This window comes from Leuresthes tenuis, unplaced genomic scaffold, assembly GCF_036924035.1.
Source record: "Leuresthes tenuis unplaced genomic scaffold, fLeuTen1.0.hap1 SCAF_15, whole genome shotgun sequence".
In the NCBI taxonomy this organism is placed as follows: Eukaryota; Metazoa; Chordata; class Actinopteri; order Atheriniformes; family Atherinopsidae; genus Leuresthes; species Leuresthes tenuis.
This window is the reverse complement of record NW_027325369.1, coordinates 24,419,800-24,441,585: the sequence shown is the minus strand read 5'-3', so window position 1 is coordinate 24,441,585 and position 21,786 is coordinate 24,419,800. Positions and strand designations below refer to the sequence as shown.

The following is a 21,786-nucleotide window of genomic DNA, read 5'->3' as shown; positions in this document are numbered from 1 at the left end:
AGCATTAAACACTAGTATCATGACTTGGGCCAGTTAAAATTGTTTGGCATGTCGGTCCACGATGGTGAAATGACCTACCGAGCGCTACAAGAAGAGAAGCGTCCCTATCTATCTTCAAGAAACTCTTGAAGACCCAGCTCTTCAGAGAGCATCTTCTACCCTGTACTTCCCAGCCCCCTCTACTGCACTTCCTCTTTATGTACTTCCCTCTATGTCTATGCCTATATAATTCTATTTCTACATTGTCAACCCTGTCACCTCTGACAGAGCCTAACTAGTGGTTTTCCTTCTATGTTAGCTTTGATGTCAGCTGTGATGTTATATCCTCATTTGTAAGTTGATTTGGATAAAAGTGTCTGCCAAATGCATAAACATAACTGTGTTTGCTGCAGTGCAACATGGGCTACTTGCATCAACAAATGAAAGCGAGTTCACTCACAGATCTGTATTGTTTGATAAAATGTAATATTTTAGTCTTATCTGTTTATTTGAGTCATTCTGTCCTAAGGACTTCTCTGAAAATCTAATGTTTAGGTTGTTGTGAAGAAAGGGATGAAAATGAATGGTGCGAAACATAATGACTGATAGAGAACATGTATTTTGTTTAGTTGCATACAAATAAGACATTTCAAATTTATGATAAAAAATTAGTGCTGTAGTATATTTATAAGATATTATGTTTTGCTGCAGAAGCTATTTAAAGGTCTCATGGAGGCAAATGAGCAGCTATGGATGGTAGGTGGGGGAGGGCAGCTGAAGAGAGCTAGGCCGCCATCTGCTCTCATAATCATATGTTGGAAGAAGTGCAACAGCCTTTTTGTTGCAGCACACAATGTAACAATGTTCACTTGAACGTCACACTATTGTAGAACAAAATCTAATTTGCATTAAAGGTTATTTATAGAAAATATTTTGTATAGAGTCAGAGTGTATAACCTCACAACAAGGTAAAGTTAATGGTGCCTGATTAATCAAGTTATCAGTTATGATTAATTTTCCATCGTGTCATAAAGAACGTTGTGGTCTACAGAAGAGAAACACGGACAGTCCTGAAGCTGCTATGTTTGCAACTTGTAGGCGATAACCGTTGTGGGAGTGTCCAAGTCTGTCGGCTGTTGGGGAATGTAGTTGAAATTCCACTACTAACAGGGGCCACTTGCTACGAAAATACCACATTTCCCAGAAAGACGTGTTTCATTGCGCCTGCGCTGTGAGTTTTCCTGTCCATGTGTAGGCGAATCACGTGTAGAGTAACCGTTGGTCGTCATGTCTCTGCTGTAGCAGAGCTCCGTGCTATATTGTATTCGCCTCCAGTTGTCGCTGCACTTTGTTTTGACAGCTGCCTGTTTTATTTTCTCTTATTATTATTTTTTTTTACTGAAGAATGAGTGAAAACGATGACATCGACGTCGACAGCGATGTATGTGTTTTAGTTTTCTTCAGAAGTAGCTAGACCGCTTGTTAGCCTAGCAGTAACTTAATCATTCCTGCCCACCTAAGCTATATGATTGTGCTAGCGAGCTAGCTCGTTGGGTTTCTCGGCTAACGCTAGCTTTTCTGAGACAAATCGGGAGGTAGCTGTCAGAGAATTTTGTTTTTAAGTGCTTGCTTTAAAAAAAAAAAAAAAAAAAAAGGTCGATCACGTGATTGTGGTGAATAAGCTGCGTCAAAGCTGTTTGACATTAACTGCTCTTGCGGGGCAGCTCAGATCAAGACAGCAGCATGTGTAATGAATTGACAGCTCCGGTTTTCTTTCAGATACCCACTTTGATGTGACCAACTGCAGTCAGTTGCTAAGCTAACTAAACTGCTAAGACATAAACAATCGAGATTGTGTTGAAGGTGCAAACACGTTAGAAACGTGATGCGACAATCATAAACAGCAGTTAAGCTGTTGCTGCAAGCAAGGTCAGCTCATCTGAGAGGCGAGGGGTTTGAACATGTTCCCTATTTATTGATATCTATATATATATATAATTTCAAAATATCTATCAGTATGCTTAACAAATTTCAAGCATATTAAAGAATATCTTTTCTTATAAATGCTCGAAAGGCTCATTCTTGAACGTAAGCATTAGCCTTATTTACCAGACACGGTCGCATGGCACATATAGAACGTAACCATTTTATGTGTTTTATATTAAAGTTGGGCTTTGGTTCCAGCTCGTGTATCGTGTCCCTGTCGCCCACACAGCTAATACAGCATAGAAGCTCTGAACGGGTACTGAGTACTCGGTGTTCTCGTCGTGCATCTCGTATCGCACGTATTGCCAGACCTCCCTCCACATAAGCGTCGCTCTCCATCAGGGCTGCGCGAGACTGGGAAAACACAACCCAGCAGAAGGAATGTTTTTATCTCTCTGCGGTTTTTATTGCGGCTAGGGAGAAAATAATAATAATAATAATTAAAAAATACTGGCATGAATATATTTATTTGAGTGGTGTAGAATGAAAAGGGTGTTTTATAGGGCCGGAGACTGCACAGGAAGAAAATACTTTGAGATATGAAATATGAAATATTCCCATAAAACTGATGAATAAATACAAAAAAAAAAAATCAAACAGCTTTCATATCAAGCAGAAAAAAGTTGTAACAGTGATGTGTTTGGGTACTGGACGCCAAGCGTCTTGCAGTGAGACAGTTGCACACCTCAGTAGGTCCATGTTGAAACAACATGTTGTTCAGCCCTGCGCCGCAGGTGCCTGGGAGGCCTTTTAAGCCTGGTTTGAATCCCGTCTGGGGCCTTCTTATGTTGAGTTTGCTCCAGCTTCCCGCCACTGTCCCAAAAACATGCATGCTAAGTTCATTGGTGATTCTGAATGGTCCCAAGGTCAGAGTGTGAATTGTTTGTCTCTGTGTGGCCCTGTGATTCACTGGCAACCCAATGTAACAAACTGTCATCAATGTCCTGAGGAAGTCCTTAGGACAGAATAATAGTTTACACTGCTTTCCCCCCATAAGTGTGCCCAGGAGGGAAATCAAGTCATGTCCTTAATATCCTCACATGTTTTTTAAAGCTATAGATTCCCCTCCCCCATTCGATTAGGCTGGGATCTCCAGCTTTTGGCATGCAATCATCCACTGGGTGCATGCACTTGTTGGCCTGCTGAGCTCTCATTTTTAAATGTTTTTGACACGACTGCATAATGAAGTCATTCTTGAGCTGTTCTTTACACGGGGGCAGATATTGTACATCCATATGTCCTTCCTGGATGTTATAGATCAGTGTAGATTTACATTTACTCTCACAACAATTCTTAGACCAGATGTAACATTTGACCTGGCATTTTTCTCCGATTGCTGCTTAAAGACTGTCTCATCTCGTCGTCTCATTACTCACTTGGACTCCATCCTATCTTGCCACTTATCTTATGCAGTCCTTGAAACAGCATGTAGTTTGAGTCAAGTGACTTCTGTGAAACCGGTGTTGAGGAATGAGTTTTTACGGCAGGCAATCTTTCCACAGCACATGGCAGATAGCAAATATGTAGTCAGCTGGACGGACGCGTTTTTCTTTTGATGTGGTCCCGCCCCTTTAAGTAACTGAAAGCAAACAGAGTTGAGATCCTTGCAAACATTAGACTCACACCTCAGGTTCTTTCTGGCCTTGCTAGGACTATGAGATTAAGTAATGTACACGCAACAAATGTCTCCACTGATTCGAATGAAGGTATTTGACTTTTTAAGACATGCCTGTGTGTATGTCTCTTTGTCTTTTGCAGGCAGACAAGCGAGCACATCACAACGCGCTGGAGCGCAAACGCAGGGACCACATTAAAGACAGCTTTCACAGTTTACGAGACTCTGTGCCTTCATTACAAGGGGAGAAGGTGAGAGAAAGATACTGATTGTGTGACGTAAAGAAATAAAGGATATTGAAAATGAAGGTCACTTTATTTATTCTGCTAAACTGACTAAAACTAAACTAAACACGAACCAGCTCGCCCTCACCTCGTACGATGAACCTCATTGTGTTGAGATTGTCTTTACTTGTGTGCACACAAAGCACATTTCCTGAAGACATAAAGCATTTTCACCATCTGCTGTTGCATGTTATTTCGTGTCATCAGCTCTGGTTTTATTTTTGGCCTTATTTTAAAGCCTTTTTTTCATTGCACCATTTCGTGCTCCAGTTTTGAAGATTGCAGTTTGGGCATATCAAATCCAGCGTGATTCTGTGCTGGACAGCTCTTTTATGTTTGAACTTGACTTCAGTGGCAAAACTGGCAATTGAAGAGATGACTAGCTTGCAAAGCAAAGTCACTGCTGTGTCAGCCGTGTTTGCAACCGTGTAACCATCCGGCACTCAGATGTTTCACAATTTATGCTCTCTGCACAGACTGTACAAAAAGATGGATGTAGTGTTTAGCTGTCAAAAATAAAGCTAATGCAGAAATGCCTAAAACCTGTATTCTGTCTTATTTTGGTTGCAAAAAGAAGCCCAGTTGTATAGAAGTCAATATAATGATTACTTCACAGTTGATTGATTAACTCGGCAAATACTTTTTTTAGAGAGGTGATGATGTCGATCTGTCGTTTCACTTCTTCCTGATGCAGCTTGGTCCCATTTACAGTAAACCTGCCCTTGCAGGGGTGTGTTCTGTAGGGCTACCCCATAAAGCCATGTGTCGTTTCCACATTTTTCAGTCCAACTCTCCGCTCATAAAACACTGAACTCAAGGCTTCAAAACAGGAGTCCACAAAGCAGTAGATGATGTCACAGCGACTGCGCCATCTTTTTTCTTGTCCAAAAAAGGTTGGAAAAAAGGTTTTGTCAACCCCTCAGTCTGGGAACTGAAGTGCAGAATTAGCAGCAGTTCCTCTGAATTTGCAAAGCATTTCAGAATGTGTGAACAAAATGCAATAAGCAGTACCCCAAATGTGAGGGTGCTTAACCATGGAGGAGAAAATATTTTCCTTCGCTTGTGCCAGAAACTATTCTGCGGTCTTAGTGTTGGCACCACTGCCAAAGGCTGCTGAACTCTGAAATGGTTCTTTTCAACTGTGGAGAATCGCCCTGAATAAATTACAACATACATCCAAAGCACCATCTGTGTGCTTTGTGTGCCTTGGAGCACTTGGTTAGACAGTAGAGGAACATGTTCTGTGTGAGCAAAGACACTCTGCAGCATTGCCTTGTGACCGTTTGACATTGTTGCTGTTCAACAGGCTTCCCGAGCGCAGATACTAGACAAAGCCACGGAGTACATTCAGTTCATGAGGAGAAAAAACCATACCCACCAGCAAGACATCGATGATTTAAAGAAGCAGAATACACTGCTGGAGCAGCAGGGTAAGTCCTGAAAAGAACCGTTCCAGATGTTCTTTTTAGCCTTTTGGTGAATGTTTTCTGTCTTGCTTGTCTGCTATTGGCTTGCAGTTCGGGCTCTTGAGAAGGCCAAGGGGAACAATCAGCTCCAGACAAACTACTCCTCTGACAGCAGCTTGTACACAAACCGCAAAGGGAGCGCGGTGTCCGCCTTCGACGGCGGGTCCGACTCCAGCTCAGACTCAGAGCCGGACGAGCCGCCCAACAGGAAGAAGTTGCGCATGGAGCTGAGCTAGACTCGGGTTGTCCACCAAGCGACTCTTTTTACCCACCAGCCAGCCCCAGCTCCTCTCACCTGCCCGCACTCGCTCCCGCCTTCTTAACGCCAGTTCAGGAGACACGGTGGAGAGAGAGGTGCTGTTACTGTATGTACAAAAAACGCTTCTACCTTCCTTTATCCTCCTGGCAAGCATCCCGCCACTCCCTTCGTGGCCCAACGAGAACTTTCAAAATCCCCAAAGTGAGGCAGCTCTGCAGTTTTGAAGGACTTTATGCTTTTTCAAACCTCGTGATAACTGTTCATAATCGAATGCAGTGGCAGCATGGTCTGAGGCTTTAGTAAAGCTACAAAAAGTCAACTTTTCTTTCTTTTGGTTGTTTCGGACAACCTTTGCCATCTGTTGGAGTTGTGAAACTGTACATCCTTTGATGAAATGGTAATTAGGGTTAGTGTACCTTTTTAATATTCATATTTTTCCAGAAAAGAATGTGAAGTTGCTTTTGGAAAATATGTCCGGTATGCAAGATGCAATCCTCCTTTTTTCAGTGTAGGTGGCTGACGTTTTTGTTTTTGAAAATGTTTGTGTAATCAACTGAATTCCTCTATTTATAGTGAAGCACCAAAATTTAATTTCTTACCCTTGTATAGGATATTCATACGTCTGATCTCATTATGTTTGGCTTGAGAGCAGGCCGACCTCCTGTTTGAGAGGATTCTCGCAAGTTCAAGTATTTATTTTTCCTGTTTTTACTCCTAGTAAATGTGGTTCTAAAAGAATATCCCCTAAATGAAACTGAATGTTACACAATGCAGTTAAAGGGCAGTGACTTTTATATTTTTTAATGGAAGTCCGTTTCAGTGTGTAGTATATAACACTGTATACTCTTAAATGGTGTCAGTTCTGCAAAGAAAAGCCTTCCCTTGAAATATTTGCCTGTGCTGGGAATGTTTCTCTTTTTTTTTTGTTGTTTTCTTTTTTCTTTTTTTTTTTCAGACGTAAATTAGTGTGTATGTAATCGATATTTGTTTGTTCCATTCCATGGAAATTACAGGTATGTTGTACATACTGCCAACGGTTGTCTTGCAAGTTAAGGCGTACCTTTATTATGAGACTATAAATAAAACTATTTTATCCTTTTTGGATGTATTCGTGTGTCGGTGTGTGTTTGATAAAACTCTGATGGGAACCATTGTTCAACACTCTCTCCAAGATAATAGAAAGAACAGCAACATCTTAGATGATGAGACGCTTTTTGTGGAATCAAAACAATAAAAGCAGATGAATAATTGAAACAGAGGGTGAAACTGTCCCTCTCAAATGACTCCACGAAAATGTGTGGTTGTTTCCGTCATGTCCAGGCTGTGCACTGCGTCTCGCCTGATGGTAACTTGGTGACTCTGAATTAGATCAAAGATTAAAGCAGGAATAGAAAATGGATGTGTGCATGTATGGATGGAAATATTTCCACATCACTGTGTTTGAGTTGTGCTGCTGTTTCTCTTTCTCTTTTTGTTTTTCTACAGTTTTAGACTCCAAGCAGCCAGTAGGAGTTTCAGGTAACCTTTAAAGAAGCCACAATTTACGGCAATTGATGACATGATACAAAATCTTTAGATAGTGAAGGTAGGCTGGGCTCCTGTTGCAGGCAGCAACCACCTGAAGGATGCAGGTTGGGTGCTGCCTTTAGGGTCGTACAAAATACTACTACTGAAAGACGACTGAAAATAACTATTTGGTTTAATGCTGTGTCGTAAATCAGAAATTATTCATGGAAATATTAACTAGCCTAAAATAAACACAGTTTTAAGAAGTTTCAGCAACTCGCGGTAATAATCAAGCTGCGCTTGTGTTTGTTTTCCCAGTTTTGAGGTGATATTTCCGACGGGCTCTGAAGGCACCTCAGAGCTGCGCAAACGCCAGGCAGAAGCTGACTGACAGTCATGTTCTCTTTCATATTTTAGTTTTTTTTTTAGTCATGGCTAAACAGTACGACATTCTGTTCAGGTTGCTCATTCTCGGAGACTCCGGGGTTGGAAAGACCTGCATGATGCGCCGGTTCACGGAGGGTGAATTTGATCCTTCCCATATTTCCACCATCGGTAAGAAGCCATCCAACTAGTTTGCAGTGACGCTTGTTTAAAAAATTTGCATGTGTCAGCCACAGTATTAACCGGATAAACACCCGGGTATACGGCGCACAAGACGAAGGTAGATTTTTAGAGTAATGCAGTGCATTTTGCCTTTAGTCCAGATTTTCAAAGTAGGCCTGCTTAGAAGGATTAGTACTTTCTGCCTCAGGTTATAACAAGCTGCTCAGTATATTTACACTATTGAAATAGCGATGTCACTCATAAGATAAAATAAACTTTGGGACGCAGAGGAGGTTTGAAATTGGGGAGCTGTTGTTGTCACAGGAGCAATGGAAAAGAATGTCCTCAGGAAACTTACTAATCTCTCTGTTTGATGCGTTATCCTGTATTTTTATTCCCAGAATGCAGCTTGTGGATTGATGCGTGTATTAGTGCTTCATATCAGTGCTGCCTCCTTTCCTGACTACTTCTGGGACTAATGGCTTTAAGGGAAGTGTTGGGACTGGTCTGTGCTGCACACTGCAGGGTTAAACATCATGGGACTTTGCAGGGTCGGCAAGGCTTGATGTGGGATTTAACCCAGTTTTTTATTTATTTATTTATTTATTTTTTTTTTAAAAGTGCCTTCTACATAAAATCTTGGTTTTGGATCCCTTACATATAGTCACAGGTAAACATTAGTAACCTTTAGTTATATCTGCTGTGAAAAAAGAGCTACGAGGAAGACCAGGTGGTTGAAGTGACTTTAAATGTGTCCTGGTTGTTGGAGTCAGACAGGCTGGATGGAGTATTTCAGAGTCTGATCCGTTTTTAATCAACAAACCATCTGAAAGGTACACGGGGAATGGTACAAAGCAGAATGGTGTGTCTCTGATTTTTTTTTTTTGTAACCCCGTTAACTGCTCATTACAAGCAGAGTTTATAGAAAAACACCCAATGAACATACAGCATGTCAGACCTTGAAGAGGACAAGAAGACACTGGCTCGATTTCTGCAGCAACACTCAGACGTTCTGGTTTGAGTTTGATGTTAACAACACAAACCCTGCATTACAGTAGCATTTTCATCTAAGGGCTACTTTTAGCTGCATTACGCACCTTGTCTTGGAGTGCATCTTATCTCAGACAGCTGTCTTGAACATAAAAATGAGCTCACTAGAGTTAAATGATTTCCACACTTATCAGATCTCTATCCAGCTCTCTGTTCACATAAACAAACTTGTGTAACAATTTATGCCGTGATAATACTGTGATAATGATTCAGCTCGAAGACCTTTTAATATTTCAGTTTTTGTTTGCAATGCAATTATACGTCTGTCTTTCAGTAGTAATGGAATTAAATGGGCTACACTGATAACGTCATCTGTGGGTAGATCCAGGAGCAGCTCATTTAGAACGATCTTGTATGTGCAAATGCATTTTCTGATGGATTTTATGTCATTCATATCCGACTGACTCGTATGTAACGCCTCCACCAAAAGTTTCACATAATCAGAAAAGTGCTGATGCCTGAAGTTGTAAGTGTCAAGAGTAGCATGGGTTTATTGATCCCACAGAGATTATGAGGTGTCACCGTCTAGTAAGTAAAAGAACAGATGTACACTGTAGTATTATGTCGGTGTGTTTGATGCAATTATTCATGGCTGAATCCCATTTAGCTCCTTCAGTTCCAAGATGTATGTGTTTGTGGCTCGCTGTTATACGAACTTGATGAATGAATAGAACCGAGCCATTATTAATGCCATTAATGTCACCTATTACAAGTTTAATTGGCTTCATTGGAAAAGACCTAGGAATGAACCCTTTTAGTCATTTAATTTTTCAAATGAAAGCAACAACCATAACCAAGCAAGGACAGGACAGTGAGCTGCCTTTGTGTGACTATAAACCACTAATGTTGCTGCCAGTGGTGTTTAATCACATTACTCAGCTTCTTTGTACTGTCACCTGGTAGAAAATTCCTCCCACATAGTTCACATCAGCTGCACTCCTTGCCATTTAACACTAAGGGGACACTATTCAGTGGCTCTCCATGCTTCTCATCAGAGGTAATGGTGTGTCTGAACAACACTCGTGAAATGCTCCTAAACTAGCCCACGTTCAGTCCCACAAAGAGATTTTTCACCAGTTTGTTAGTAATAGTATTGCACTTTTTTAGGTTTTTCGCTTTCCTTTAGTTTGAGCTACTTTTTTTTTCATGCATAAAAAGTCTACACATTTACAAAACTCAAACTTTACACAGAAGAGAGAGAAGAGAACACACCGCTCCAGAGCTTCCTGAAACACGGCGTTTTTAGAACAGGCTTTTCTTGCTTTGTTGAATCATTCACCATGAAACACTTTTGCATATCTCCTGTTTAGGGACTAGTTTATCGTACACCAAACTAAGAGCTTGTACACATTTCGTATTATCGTCTGTCCTCGGTGCTCCCATCACAAGTGGACAGCTCTAGATACATGTATGAGCATCTGGTGTTACAACATGTCGTGGATTCTCAGTTACCTGCGTCTCTAAGCAAATAATCATGTAAACTTTGTCAAACAGTCAGCTGTTAGTTGAGCAACAAACCAGACGTCAGTAGGTCTGCTGATGTTTTGTAAAATCAGAAATACATTCAGGCAAATCTCAAGCATGTTACTGTCTGAGTCCCATTTAGACTATTGGGGAATTGTCTACAGACCTTTCAAGTAGCTCAGTTATTTGATAGATTTGATATGAATGAAGTAAATAATCATAAATCTAAGTTTTTGATCTTTCAGATCTCAGCGTCAACACACCTCTACTGATAAAGACACATGCCTGAAATTCTGACTGCTCTCCAGCAGGCTGACAGCTGATTTCTACACTTGGCTGTGTACACAAGTGCTGTGTATAAGTGTGTGCACATGGGGCATACCATTGAAAAGCTAGTATACTTGTGGTTTTGATTTATCCCAAGCATACTGCAATATGGTAACCACAGTAGGAACAATCAATGCCAAAAACAATCAAAACACAAATCATACTGTTGAGCAAACATGCCTTTAAAGCCTGAAGCTTCCCACTAACTGTTGTTGCATCATCTCAGTAGAGCCAGCAACATTCCTTGATCTTTAACATGATCTGTCATATAAGTCGAGTTAGCATGTACCCTTTTTGTTACAGAGATTTCAAAATATGGCCGCCTCTTAGCTTTTGTCTGACATCACTCTTGAGACAGTTGTGTGTTCCATGTTTGTCTGTTTTGCAAAATTAGTTTTCTGTCAGTTTTGACCCTGCTTTTTACAATATTTTATTTTTCTAGAAAAAAAGCATCCTAATGGACACGCTTTTGTGGAGTGTGATCCTCCAGTGTGGCCCAGGATACATTCAGATCCTACTTTTAATGAAATGTGGACAAGTGACTGGTAGATCGGGATCCTCAATCCATCCTGAATGTGTTCACACCTGTGCTTAGCGCAGTCCTCTTGTGATTGGATCCCCTAGGATGCTATTTAGCTCCAGTTCTGAACAGTCACAGATGATTAGTGGCTGCATTTCCTCTTGCCATTTTGGATCAATTTGCTGACCTATCAGAGCATCTTGGACCTTTTAGTTGACTTTTAGTCAAACAGAAGGAGACAAGAAGTGCTGTCAGATTGCTCAGTATAAATAGAATAAGCATTATTTATTATAAGCAAATGAGCATATTCAAATTTACTTCTAAAATAAAATTCCATGCCTGGACATTAGAATGATATGGTCTCTTTCAGTGATTTCTATTTGTGTTTGTGTTGCCATTTCTGTCACAATCTGTGTTTCGTCTTGCTTTCAATGACACAAAATCTTCTTTCTTTTTTTTTTTTTTAGGTGTTGACTTTAAGATGAAAACGGTAGAGGTAGATGGAATCAAAGTGCGTGTTCAGATCTGGTATGTGCAGCAATTGTGTCTCTCTGTTCAATTTAACCGCATTTATAGTTGTTGACACGCATGATATTGTGGTTCTCTTTCACTGATGGATGTTCTGTTATTTGTGCAGGGACACAGCTGGTCAGGAACGTTATCAGACTATTACCAAACAGTACTACAGGCGGGCACAAGTATGATTAGTCAGGAGTGAACATTCATTTATCAAATTCAGCTTTCATTCTTTAATCTTTCCTTTATGTCTTCGTGTGCAGGGTATCATATTTGTGTATGACATCACACACCAGCCATCCTTTCAGCACATCGCAAAGTGGGCGAGTGATGTGGATGAAGTAAGGCTATAAGGGCTATCATTTCATTCACTTACAGTTGATGCACAGTGACCCCTTATTGGCATCCCTGCTCACTGAATTTTCACAGCTTGCTGCACACTGATTGTCTTAGAGTGAACAATAAGATGATAAAATTCTTTTTCCTGGTGCCGTCTGCCTCGTGCCTTTTGTTTTCATACAGTGTGCCCCAGATGACGTGCAGAGGATCTTGGTTGGAAACAAAGCTGATGATGAGCTCAGGAGACAAGTGACAAAGCATCAAGGAGGCGTGGTGTGTTTTTTAGTCTATTTCTTTTGCAAGAATATTGCTGTTTTATGAGTGTTCGTGATGTTTTTGCATGTTTGTGTTTGATTTTGAATAAGTGCAAAAGCACAGCGCAAGTGTCTTTGTAGATTGTGGTTTCACTATTCGGCATAGTAATAAAGTTGGAGTAAATTGTGTTTTAAAACTTTTAAACTGACCAGTTAAACGTCTTCACTGTACTTGCAGTCATGTGAAAAAGAAAGTTTTTCGTGTCTAAGCTTTTACATATCAGATCATTATTGTTTGAATGTTCCATCCTGCTAAAATTGTCAACTATCTTGAATGATCATTCACAATAATATTTCTAACTGTAGAATGATGGACATATATGGTCTTATAACCCTTCCCAGATTGATGGGCAGCAACAGTTGCTCTGCTAAGATCTTTGTTGATGTCTTTCCTCCTGGGCATTGTGTTAAGGCACACCTGAATGATCCAAACCAGCAAACTGACAAACAGAAATGCTTCCACTTGTTGATGATCAGTTCATTAAGTACACTTGATTAGAAACAACTGGCTGCTATTTACCCTCTGAATTTCTCTGGAAGTAGTAAAGGTGTATTTGGTTTTTTGACACACTGCTTCTGCATTTTGGCTTTGTTTTTGTGTAGAAAAAAATAAAAACAGTGTAAAACATTGATTTCAGGTTGTATTTTCCCAATATTAAAACTCAGTAAGGGCGAGGTGTTTTTTTTTTCATTGTGATGTGATATGTAAAACCTAAAAAATTGAGAGAGGGTGTATTTTCATTCTCACGTGTATTTCAAACAATATCCCCCTGTCTTATCTTATATCACCAATCTTATAGCTTGCAGAAACCTATGAGATGGATTTCTTTGAGACCAGTGCTTCCACAAGCAGCAACATCAATGAGGTAATGAAGCTCTAAGATAAATCTGTCACACTAGAAATTTGTATACACACTCTTTATTTATTTATTTGTTTAACCCCTCCCCCTTCCTCCCTGCAGGCATTCATCCGTTTGACAGAACTAGTACTGCATGCTCACAAGAGAGACCTGGACAACCTGTTGGAGTCTCTAGATGACTATTTGGATAAAGTTGCTCTGGAGGAAGAGAGGGGATGTCAGGATGATAATACTCAGAGGACTTGTGCCTGTTAAAAACAAGGGGCCATCAGAGGGTTGTGACTTCTAGCTGAAAGACATGCAACAATCTAACAGAGTGTCGAAAGGAAGGGTGCTGGATTGCTTTCACTTCTTGGAATCACATGGCAGCAAGTGCAGTGAGCGACAGCTGCCAGCAGAGGGCCAGTTTTAAGGCACCACCGCTGAATCCTGCAGCTGCAAAAACTGTCGTGCACACATTCTCTTCATTTTATTTTCAATGCATCTGCACATACATCTGCTTCATCAGTTTGCTGAATTCAGTCACTCATTTGCTTTTTTTTTTTTTTTTAATACTTCATTAGTGCATGAAGTAAAACATGGATTCAAATCAACGAATCTTTGCATTGAGGCGACAGTGACAAAGACAACAATAAAGTCACCCGAGCAGGAACATTAATTATTTAGACCTAGAAACTTAAACCAAGGGATCAGTTTACACAATGAACTTATTTCCTGAATCGAGACAATATTGTGCCATGCTGGATGATCTTTCTGTGGGAATGCAATTATCTAAATGCTTATCTTGAACGTATATGATTCTTTTACAAATGTGCCTGTGTGTTGTGCACTGAAGCTGTGTCACTGCTAAAGAGAATGTATTCAGGGTCTGCTGAGGTGCCACGGATGTGTCATTTTAACACAATGCTTCTAGGTTGTGGCAAAAATTTAAGTACATTAATGAATCAAAATGTTTCATATTTAAAAAAAATAATAATAAAATGGCAATCTGGGCCTTGCTGAGTCACTATATTAAGTCTGAAGGCAAGAGTGCACAGAGAGTTCAGACAGCTGATTCATTCATTCATTTTTCATCACATACTGTGAAATCCAGGTGATCACTGTTGAATTTTTTATGTCTTGAGAAAAATGATACATCTCATATATACCAAACAAGCCAACAGAACAAATAATGCATGCTAGCTTTGTCTTTAACACTATTTTCAATGAGTATTCATAATGAAAGGCACACTGAGGGTAATTAATATAGTTTGAAAGCTTTCTGGCTTTAGAACTATGCACACAGTTTATCTAAGACACTGCATACTTGTGCAGAAATGCAATGATTGAGTGGCTTTCCAATCAGTTACATGGATCTTATCTGAAACTTGTGAGGAGTATAGTGTGTCAGGTGGAGATCAGTTTCCTGCGGGGCTATCTGATACTTGTGAAAGGCAACTTTCTGTTCTGAGTCAGGTGACCAAGCGGTTGGACACAGCAGTCACACACTGAGATCCCATTCTGACTCCATCCAGAGTGGCAGCGCAGGAGCCGAGATGACGTTCATCGCCAAGACCTTCTACGACCTGAGGGCCACCTCGCTGGAGGGAGACTCTGTGGACTTCAATGTGTTCAGGGGCCGGGTGGTCCTCATAGAGAATGTGGCCTCGCTCTGAGGCACCACCACCCGGGACTTCAGCGAACTCAGCCAGCTGCAGAGCAAGTACCCCCATCGGCTGGTGGTCCTGGGTTTTCCCTGTAACCAGTTTGGATACCAGGTGAGTTCAGCAGCGTGGCTACTTGAGGCAGTTTTGTCTTGATATACTGTAGGTGAGTGATGTTTTATTATTCATCTCAAACCACCTAAAAAGTAAAGTGTACTTAAATCCCACTTGACGTTCAGAGACAATTGCAATCCATAATTTAATCATATCAGAGAGGATGTTGAGCAATAGAACCCAGCTGGGCCAAATTTCACTTTAGAAAACTGACTTTCTGCCGTGTTTCATTTGCACAGTGAGAATGATTGCTATTGCAGTAAGAGAAGCATGATTGCATGGTGCACAATCTGTATCCAGTGCTTTAGCTTGTACTCTGCCATCAGATTTTAAATATCTCCCTAATACTCATGGAAATTATGCTCAATGATGTCTATAATTTACTGAAAATTAAATAAGACAGGCTTTTTTACCTACATATTAGCATTCAGCATACTGCCAAAAATCTGCATCCTGCATCATTAATTTATAGCTTTGTTTGGAAATGCTATTTACAGATATATAATGCATGCTGTACATGTACGTTGAGTCTAATCCTTGTTTTGAATACATATTTGAAACATACTACAAGAGAGACTTGAAGGTCTCTGCAATTAGGTGGAAATTTGCTGTCAGCATCAATCAGCCAAGATGAGTTAGATCATTTTGCATCCCTAAACGTTGTTATTATTGTGTGTATTTTTCAGGAGAACTGCGCTAATCGTGAGATCCTGAATTCACTGCAACATGTGCGTCCAGGTGGCGGCTTCAAACCCAACTTCACCATCTTCGAGAAGTGCGACGTCAACGGAACAAACACGCACCCAGTCTTTGCCTATCTGAAAGACAAACTCCCCTATCCTGATGACGACCCCAGTTCTCTCATGCAGGATCCCAAATTTCTGATTTGGAGCCCCATCAGCAGGACGGATGTCTCCTGGAACTTTGAGAAGTTCCTCATCGGGCCAGAGGGAGAGCCCTTTAAACGATATAGCAAGAAGTTCCCCACCATTGACATCGAGCCTGACATTCAAAGACTGTTAAGATTAACTAAGACCTAAGAATAGCCTTTCCCTCCTAATGGCTTCTCATCCATAAGTGTCAGAGTTGACATGCTGCCCTCCACACTTTTAAGCCTTAATAAATGAGGGTGATATTCTAAAAAAGCTGAGTGAATATCATCTGAGGCCTTGTAAGTGCTTAACAGTTGTGGATGAATACATTTTTGTATATTCCAGCAATGTGAAAAGAAGAGAGTGCTTTTTTTTTTTGTTTTAAATAGAATCTGTTCATGAGAGATGCTTACGTTACGTCTCCTTTTTTTTTTTTGCCCTATACTAGTGTTGCCAGCAGATGGTGCTACTCATTTAATCATTCAAACAGATAACTTCAGTCATGCCTTTTATGAATTGAAATTCAAAACACACACAAAATGTTGGCACTGAAATAAAAACTCTAAAAACCAAAATTATCTCTCGCTGAAGTGCTTCTTTAATTGGACTGCATTAATATCCCAAGCCACCATGAAGATGTGCTCCTCTGATACTAAGCTGACAGAAATAGATGTTGAAGCAGCTCAGTGTATGAAGAATAATGTGGCTTGAAATACACCATGAAGACTGTGGAATTACTTTAAACTTGCAGGCCACATTTCAGCATTATGCATCATGGCTTGCGGTTTCCCCCTTTATTCTCTCAGTGCCTCTTTCTAATTTAGATGACTAGATCTACATTTCCAAGTAAAAATTTGCTGATACCAGTAGCCTATGCAGCTGCAGGGATGCATTACTGCCACAGTGTTGCAGAGGCCAAGTCCTAAATCATGCATTTTGGAAAGACTCAACCTTCCTACTGTGTGAATCCCTCATTCGGTTTTAGTTTTCAATGCACAGAGGGCTTTGTTTGCAGGGTCTGCAGATTAGGATTGGATTTTCTGCACATCCGCTCACATCCACATCAGCTCATGATGTCAGAGCCACAAGCAACACAGGGCCTAATATCTCCCGCAGGTCGCTGCGGGTACATTGAGGACAAACACTCAAGTCGCTGACACTTCAAGGCTTATATTCCTACTTAGTGCCTCTGGCGTTTATAGCCTCACTTGTTGTCATTGCAAATCACATTTAAACGTTTGTGTGGTCATGATGCATGAAGTGGTGTGATTAATATTTTTCCCACTGCCCTCCCAATCTGTTTTTAACTGTAGCAGGGCCCTCTCCTGCACCTCTGCACTGCTCACTAAAGATCATGTGTGTTTGAAAGATGGATCGCTAATATTCAACATACTGTGAAACATATTGTTCAAAGCTTGATAAATTAGAACAGTTGGCATTTTCCATCATGTGATTTTCTGTCATATGGAAATCAAATTAAGACTCGATGAGCGGTTACTTTGATTTGTGTATATTTTGGTAAAGGAAAAATTTGTGAACAAGCCCCAAGCCCAAACAGTCAGTGGACCTTTGCTGTGATGTCAGATATACATTAATTATCCCAGAGAGTGACACAAAACAACTGAAATAACACATATAGACAACAACCAAAGCTAAAAGCTAGACCACAAAGTTCTAAAAAGAGAGAAACAGAAGGAAAAAAATGAGACACAATATCACCGAAATACCGAAAATGATCCAAATGACACAGAAAGTGCCCACATCTAGACACAATTATAATTAGATGTAAAATGAGCAATATTGGATACAAAACTAAGATGAGATGCGAAATGGCTACAGAGGAAATAACAAAATGGTCAGAAGCACAAGACAAATAGAAGTAAATGTCCAAAATGGGACAAAATAGCTTATATGGTATTTTTACCTTTAACTTTATTATAGTTGTAATTATCATTAAAAAGCTGAACAACTTTGTATAAGCCACAGAAGGTTGAAGTTCTAACAGAGTTCTTTGGAAGTTAACTTGGGTGCTTTTCAATGTATATTTTCAACACAGAGTGAGGGCTCCTTAGTTTTCCTCTTCTTCGTCCACCCACCACAGGTGAGCACTGTTGCCACGGCAACGTTTGCTTTCCCGCGAAGCCTTCTCGCGATACTCCAAGAGCAGAGAGGGAGAGAGGGGAGGCTGCCTGAATGATCTCATCTCTCCAGCAGCTGCATACCGCAGCGAGGCAAACCAGTAACTTTCTATCAAACTTCCAAGTTGCCTTTCAGAGGAAGACACCGGAACATTTTTGCTTTCAGCCGGAGCCAGCACGTTTCCAGCGAAGACAAGGAAGAGCGCCGTGTAGTTTACGCCTCGGACTAACAGCAGCACCTTGTTACGAGTTGAAACAAAAGGGGGGAAACCGTGTTGTGTGACATCCTAAAGGAGAAAAGGTGAGTCGATAACGTGGTGTTGGTCATGTGCGAGGTGTTCGTAGCACAAGGTGAATTTTCTCTAACATCTGTCGGCTGTGAGCAGGACAAAGCACATCTTTATGCTTTGTGGGGACAGTGCGCAGTCAGTGCCAGTGTGTTTTTTTCTTCTCTCTTCCTAATAACTAATGGTGGTAAACGAAAAAGTGAGACTCGTTTATCACTGGGGCTGTCAATGTATACGAATCGGTTGTGTTTGTCAAGGACACTGTTCCCTGCGCTGCTCGTGTGAGGCGATTTGCAGGTGGCACCGAGCACATTACACCGTTAAAAACAGGATGTGTGCCTATGGATGTCACCACCCGAAATTCCTTTCGCGTGGTTTACCCCCGTGTTGTTGCCACGCGAGAAGGCTTGTCGGGCACCAGGTGATTTCCCTAAGTCACATCTGTCTGACTGATTTGTGTCTCCATCCTGTCCAGCTCATCATCTGCTAAAACGGACCAGGACAATATGATTATCCCGTTATATGTTTTGGAACATGTCTGTTCACTACGCCCCCCGCTCAACGCTTAATAAAATGGCATTTCGATCAGATTATCGGTTTGATGACAAAATTATGACTCGTGTGTGTGTGCGCGCGCGCGTGTGGTATATTTCAAGTCAGTCTCTATTAGTGCTGAGCCCGTGGAGACAAAATAAGAGAATAGGAAAGATCTAGCAGGAGGTTTTTCTGGTGACAAACCAGGTCATGGTGCTAACTTTTAAAAGTTGCCTGCCCAAAGGAAGCTTATTTATGAAACACCAGCTTGAAGGAACTAAGCAGGTTGGGAAAATGACTCCTCTACATCTGAGTCAGTACAGCAGGAGTGTTTGGTGGCTGACTTGGCTTCAGTCAGGTGAAAAAAAAAAAAGGAAGCCTCTGAGTTTTGCTTTGGGACAGGATCAAGGATTTTTAGCATTCTTGATCGGCTTAGCTGACCTGCAGTGGTGGGCATGACTGATCATACAGCCCCACTGCCATTTTTACTGCTGACTCTAATCTTACTCTAGGGTGCCCCTTACTTTTTTTTGATGGGATTTCTTATTAAGGATAAATTCAATGCAAACACAGAATGCTCTCTGTCGCTGCGTGGGCCAAAAATGGGCATTCGGGGACAGGAGATTAATCTGAGTTCCAGCGAGTTGGAAAGATTTTGGTGATGCTGTCAGAACAGCTTTAAAAGCTAACTTTGCTCCTTGAGAGGAGAGTAAATACCGCTTCTCATGTTTCCCATCAGCATAAATAGTCTTCGCTGTGACTTCTGACTGAAGGACAGTGTTTCTATTTTCACTTTTTGCGTCATATCTCTTGTACAATTGTTATTGTGTGTCTGTGTAAAAGTGCCCTCATATTCACAGAAGGATGCTTCCTGTTGCTAAGTTGAGCTTGTGTTTCCATTGTCTCCTGTGCATTGGCTCGAAGGGAATAGCTCGAGCGAAGATAAAAGGGAACAACAAGAGGAGCTTTGTGCTGCTTTATAATTTGCAACTCTGGAATGTGTGGGCTGCCGTTTCTACAAAGGGGCTGTTTACTTTTTGTAATGAATAATGGGATTATTTTTATTTACTCACGCTCAAGTTCAAAGAGCGTGTAGGTTTCAGCACTTTCATATGCATGTGCTGCTTCTTAGCCTTTCAAATCTTTAATGTTGCTTGCTGTCATTTGGGCAAGTGCAGCACCACCTGGCTGGCTTCTCCCACATCTCGTTGCTTGTTACTGTTGACACAGTCGGAGACAAACGAGACAGATCATAATATGCAGCCCTTGGGGGCGTCTGGTGTCCCAACATGGCGGGTCTCACCTGCGAGGATTACTTCTTCATGCCTCCGTGAGAGACACGAGAATGAGTCACCTATATTCCCGAGTTCTGACTCAACCTTAAGAAACAGCTCATGATATAGAGCTTTATTACCGTGAGCAAAAAGGGACCCTCCATCACCTCCATGAGTGATGCGTCTGACTGATATTAGTCAGCTCATAGTCAGAGGTCAGATGACTTGATGATAATGTGGCCTCTGGTGGTTTTTCAGTGTGAGCATCTTTTTGCTGGTAACTGCGTGCGGGGGGGTGATCAGTTTGAGTGTAATGAGGTGTGACTATGGATCCGCGTTTCCTGCTTACTAAACTGTTGGAATGTTCTGTCTTTGTCTGGATCGGACGGTCCACTGTAAGCTGACCGACGGAGGAAAGCAGAGGGCTCGGCGGCTACAATAGTGATGATGTAATCCCTTTTCAGTGCTATGTCACAGAGTAAATGCGAGCAGACAAAGGAAAATTCCCTTACTCGTCACGCCACCTGCCACAAAGTTTGGGGAATTTCGACCTCGCAAAATTGCACAGCAATTCGAACCCTGTAATTATGTGTGCGGGAGATTTGTGTAGAGCTAAGTGACACTGGCTGTTGAACAGTGGGACAAGTGTAGAGTGCTGCTATTGGCTGTGATCTGTCCCTGATTGACTGTTTGGTCTCCATTTGGTGGTCTGTGATGTATATGTTCATGAACTAAAGCAACTCCGAGCGACTGGTTTCCGTCATCCTGCTCTCGGTTCTCAAGCCTAAACCAAAACCCACAGTCAGGCAGAGATCGGACGGTGAGTAATTCCCCTTCTCTGCTCCCATCAAACCTCACACGAGCTGAAAATAGTATGACGTGGGACCAGGATCGGAAAACAGAGGTGAAAAAGTAATAAGAATAATTGCAAACAACCACTTTGTTTAAAGGCAGAAAAAAAGAGAGTGAGAGAAGAAAAGAAAAGAAGTGTTCCATTATGAAATCTGGGATTCTGATGATGATGATGTGTTTCTGCAGGCTGTCTCCGTTGCCACACAATAATGACGTGCATGGTACTGTCTCGACATGTCTGCCAGTTGGTGCACTGTCTCCCTTTTTGGTGTGCACACTTTTTCTAGACGGGATTACAGAACTCTGCACAGAGAAGAATCAAAACATCAGGCAGAGCTGGCCGATCCTCGTCTCACGCAGAGCCCGCGTGGGCAGCTTTGGAAAATAATTCCACGTACAAAAGAAAAAACCGAGAGATTTTGCTGCTGTCCCCTCCTGCGGACAGAAATCTGAGAGGGAGGAATGCGCGAGGGCTCGGTCACGGCTGATCTCAACATAGTTTTCGATGCATAGACAGGTCTGTTCAGCTTGTCCTCATTCCTCCTCACGTTTACAACTGTTTTCATTACTTTCCGGGGCAGCATGTACAATATGACGTGTAGTAAAGCAAGAATGCTGGAACAACACACTGCTTTAGGTTAACTCCTGAACACTGTTTAAAACACAGCTCCAGGTTATCTCTAAAGTGAAAGTGTTCTTGCTGCAGTTTGAGTGTGGCTCACTTTCCTGTCCTAAAACCGGAGTAATCCCTCCTCAGATTGCTCCAGAATTCCACATCCTTTTCTTTGGAACGAGGGGATCCATTTCCAGCCTGTGAGTTCCTGCTTTGCTCTCGGTAAAGCTCAGGGGGAAGAATGAGACCTCTGTGATCCAAAGGCTCCCTCTGCAAGATTCAAATGACTTTTTAAACAAATTCAAGTTTCAGGTGGACTGAATTAAGTGTTCACTGTCTTTTCATGAAGATCGTCTTGTTGGTTCAGTGTAAGAGAAATAACCTCCTATTTATGTTAAAGTAATTAGTCTCTGCAGTATTTAACAGTA

At 41.4% G+C, this 21,786-nt stretch overlaps 4 protein-coding genes across 5 annotated transcripts in view; all 4 read left to right on the top strand.

Annotated features, from left to right (window-relative positions):
- Positions 1 to 1,262: 1,262 nt before the first annotated feature.
- LOC140270303 (protein max-like) lies at positions 1,263 to 6,697 on the top strand. The gene is made up of 4 exons (XM_072365435.1): positions 1,263 to 1,420; positions 3,724 to 3,831; positions 5,171 to 5,294; positions 5,382 to 6,697. Exons 1-4 carry the CDS (start codon positions 1,385 to 1,387, stop codon positions 5,564 to 5,566), a joined length of 453 nt encoding a protein of 150 aa, XP_072221536.1. The 5' UTR covers positions 1,263 to 1,384; the 3' UTR covers positions 5,567 to 6,697.
- Positions 6,698 to 7,485: 788 nt separating this feature from the next.
- Positions 7,486 to 14,550, top strand: LOC140270364 (ras-related protein Rab-15-like). The gene is made up of 7 exons (XM_072365500.1): positions 7,486 to 7,650; positions 11,470 to 11,530; positions 11,640 to 11,700; positions 11,782 to 11,859; positions 12,041 to 12,130; positions 12,972 to 13,037; positions 13,134 to 14,550. Exons 1-7 carry the CDS (start codon positions 7,527 to 7,529, stop codon positions 13,284 to 13,286), a joined length of 633 nt encoding a protein of 210 aa, XP_072221601.1. The 5' UTR covers positions 7,486 to 7,526; the 3' UTR covers positions 13,287 to 14,550.
- On the top strand, positions 13,891 to 16,235 carry gpx2 (glutathione peroxidase 2). Its single transcript, XM_072365501.1, has 3 exons — positions 13,891 to 13,962; positions 14,546 to 14,788; positions 15,475 to 16,235. Exons 2-3 carry the CDS (start codon positions 14,567 to 14,569, stop codon positions 15,826 to 15,828), a joined length of 576 nt encoding a protein of 191 aa, XP_072221602.1. The 5' UTR covers positions 13,891 to 13,962; positions 14,546 to 14,566; the 3' UTR covers positions 15,829 to 16,235.
- Positions 16,236 to 17,836: 1,601 nt separating this feature from the next.
- The window catches only part of LOC140270873 (signal-induced proliferation-associated 1-like protein 1), a 34,471-nt gene continuing 30,521 nt past the window's right edge, over positions 17,837 to 21,786 (top strand). The window contains exon 1 of one of the 2 annotated variants that reach the window (XM_072366115.1): positions 17,837 to 18,099. The gene's annotated coding sequence lies outside the window, so the exon portion shown is untranslated. Of the gene's footprint in view, positions 18,100 to 21,046; positions 21,263 to 21,786 lie in introns of those variants that run through there. The other variant, XM_072366116.1, reaches the window with a different exon arrangement.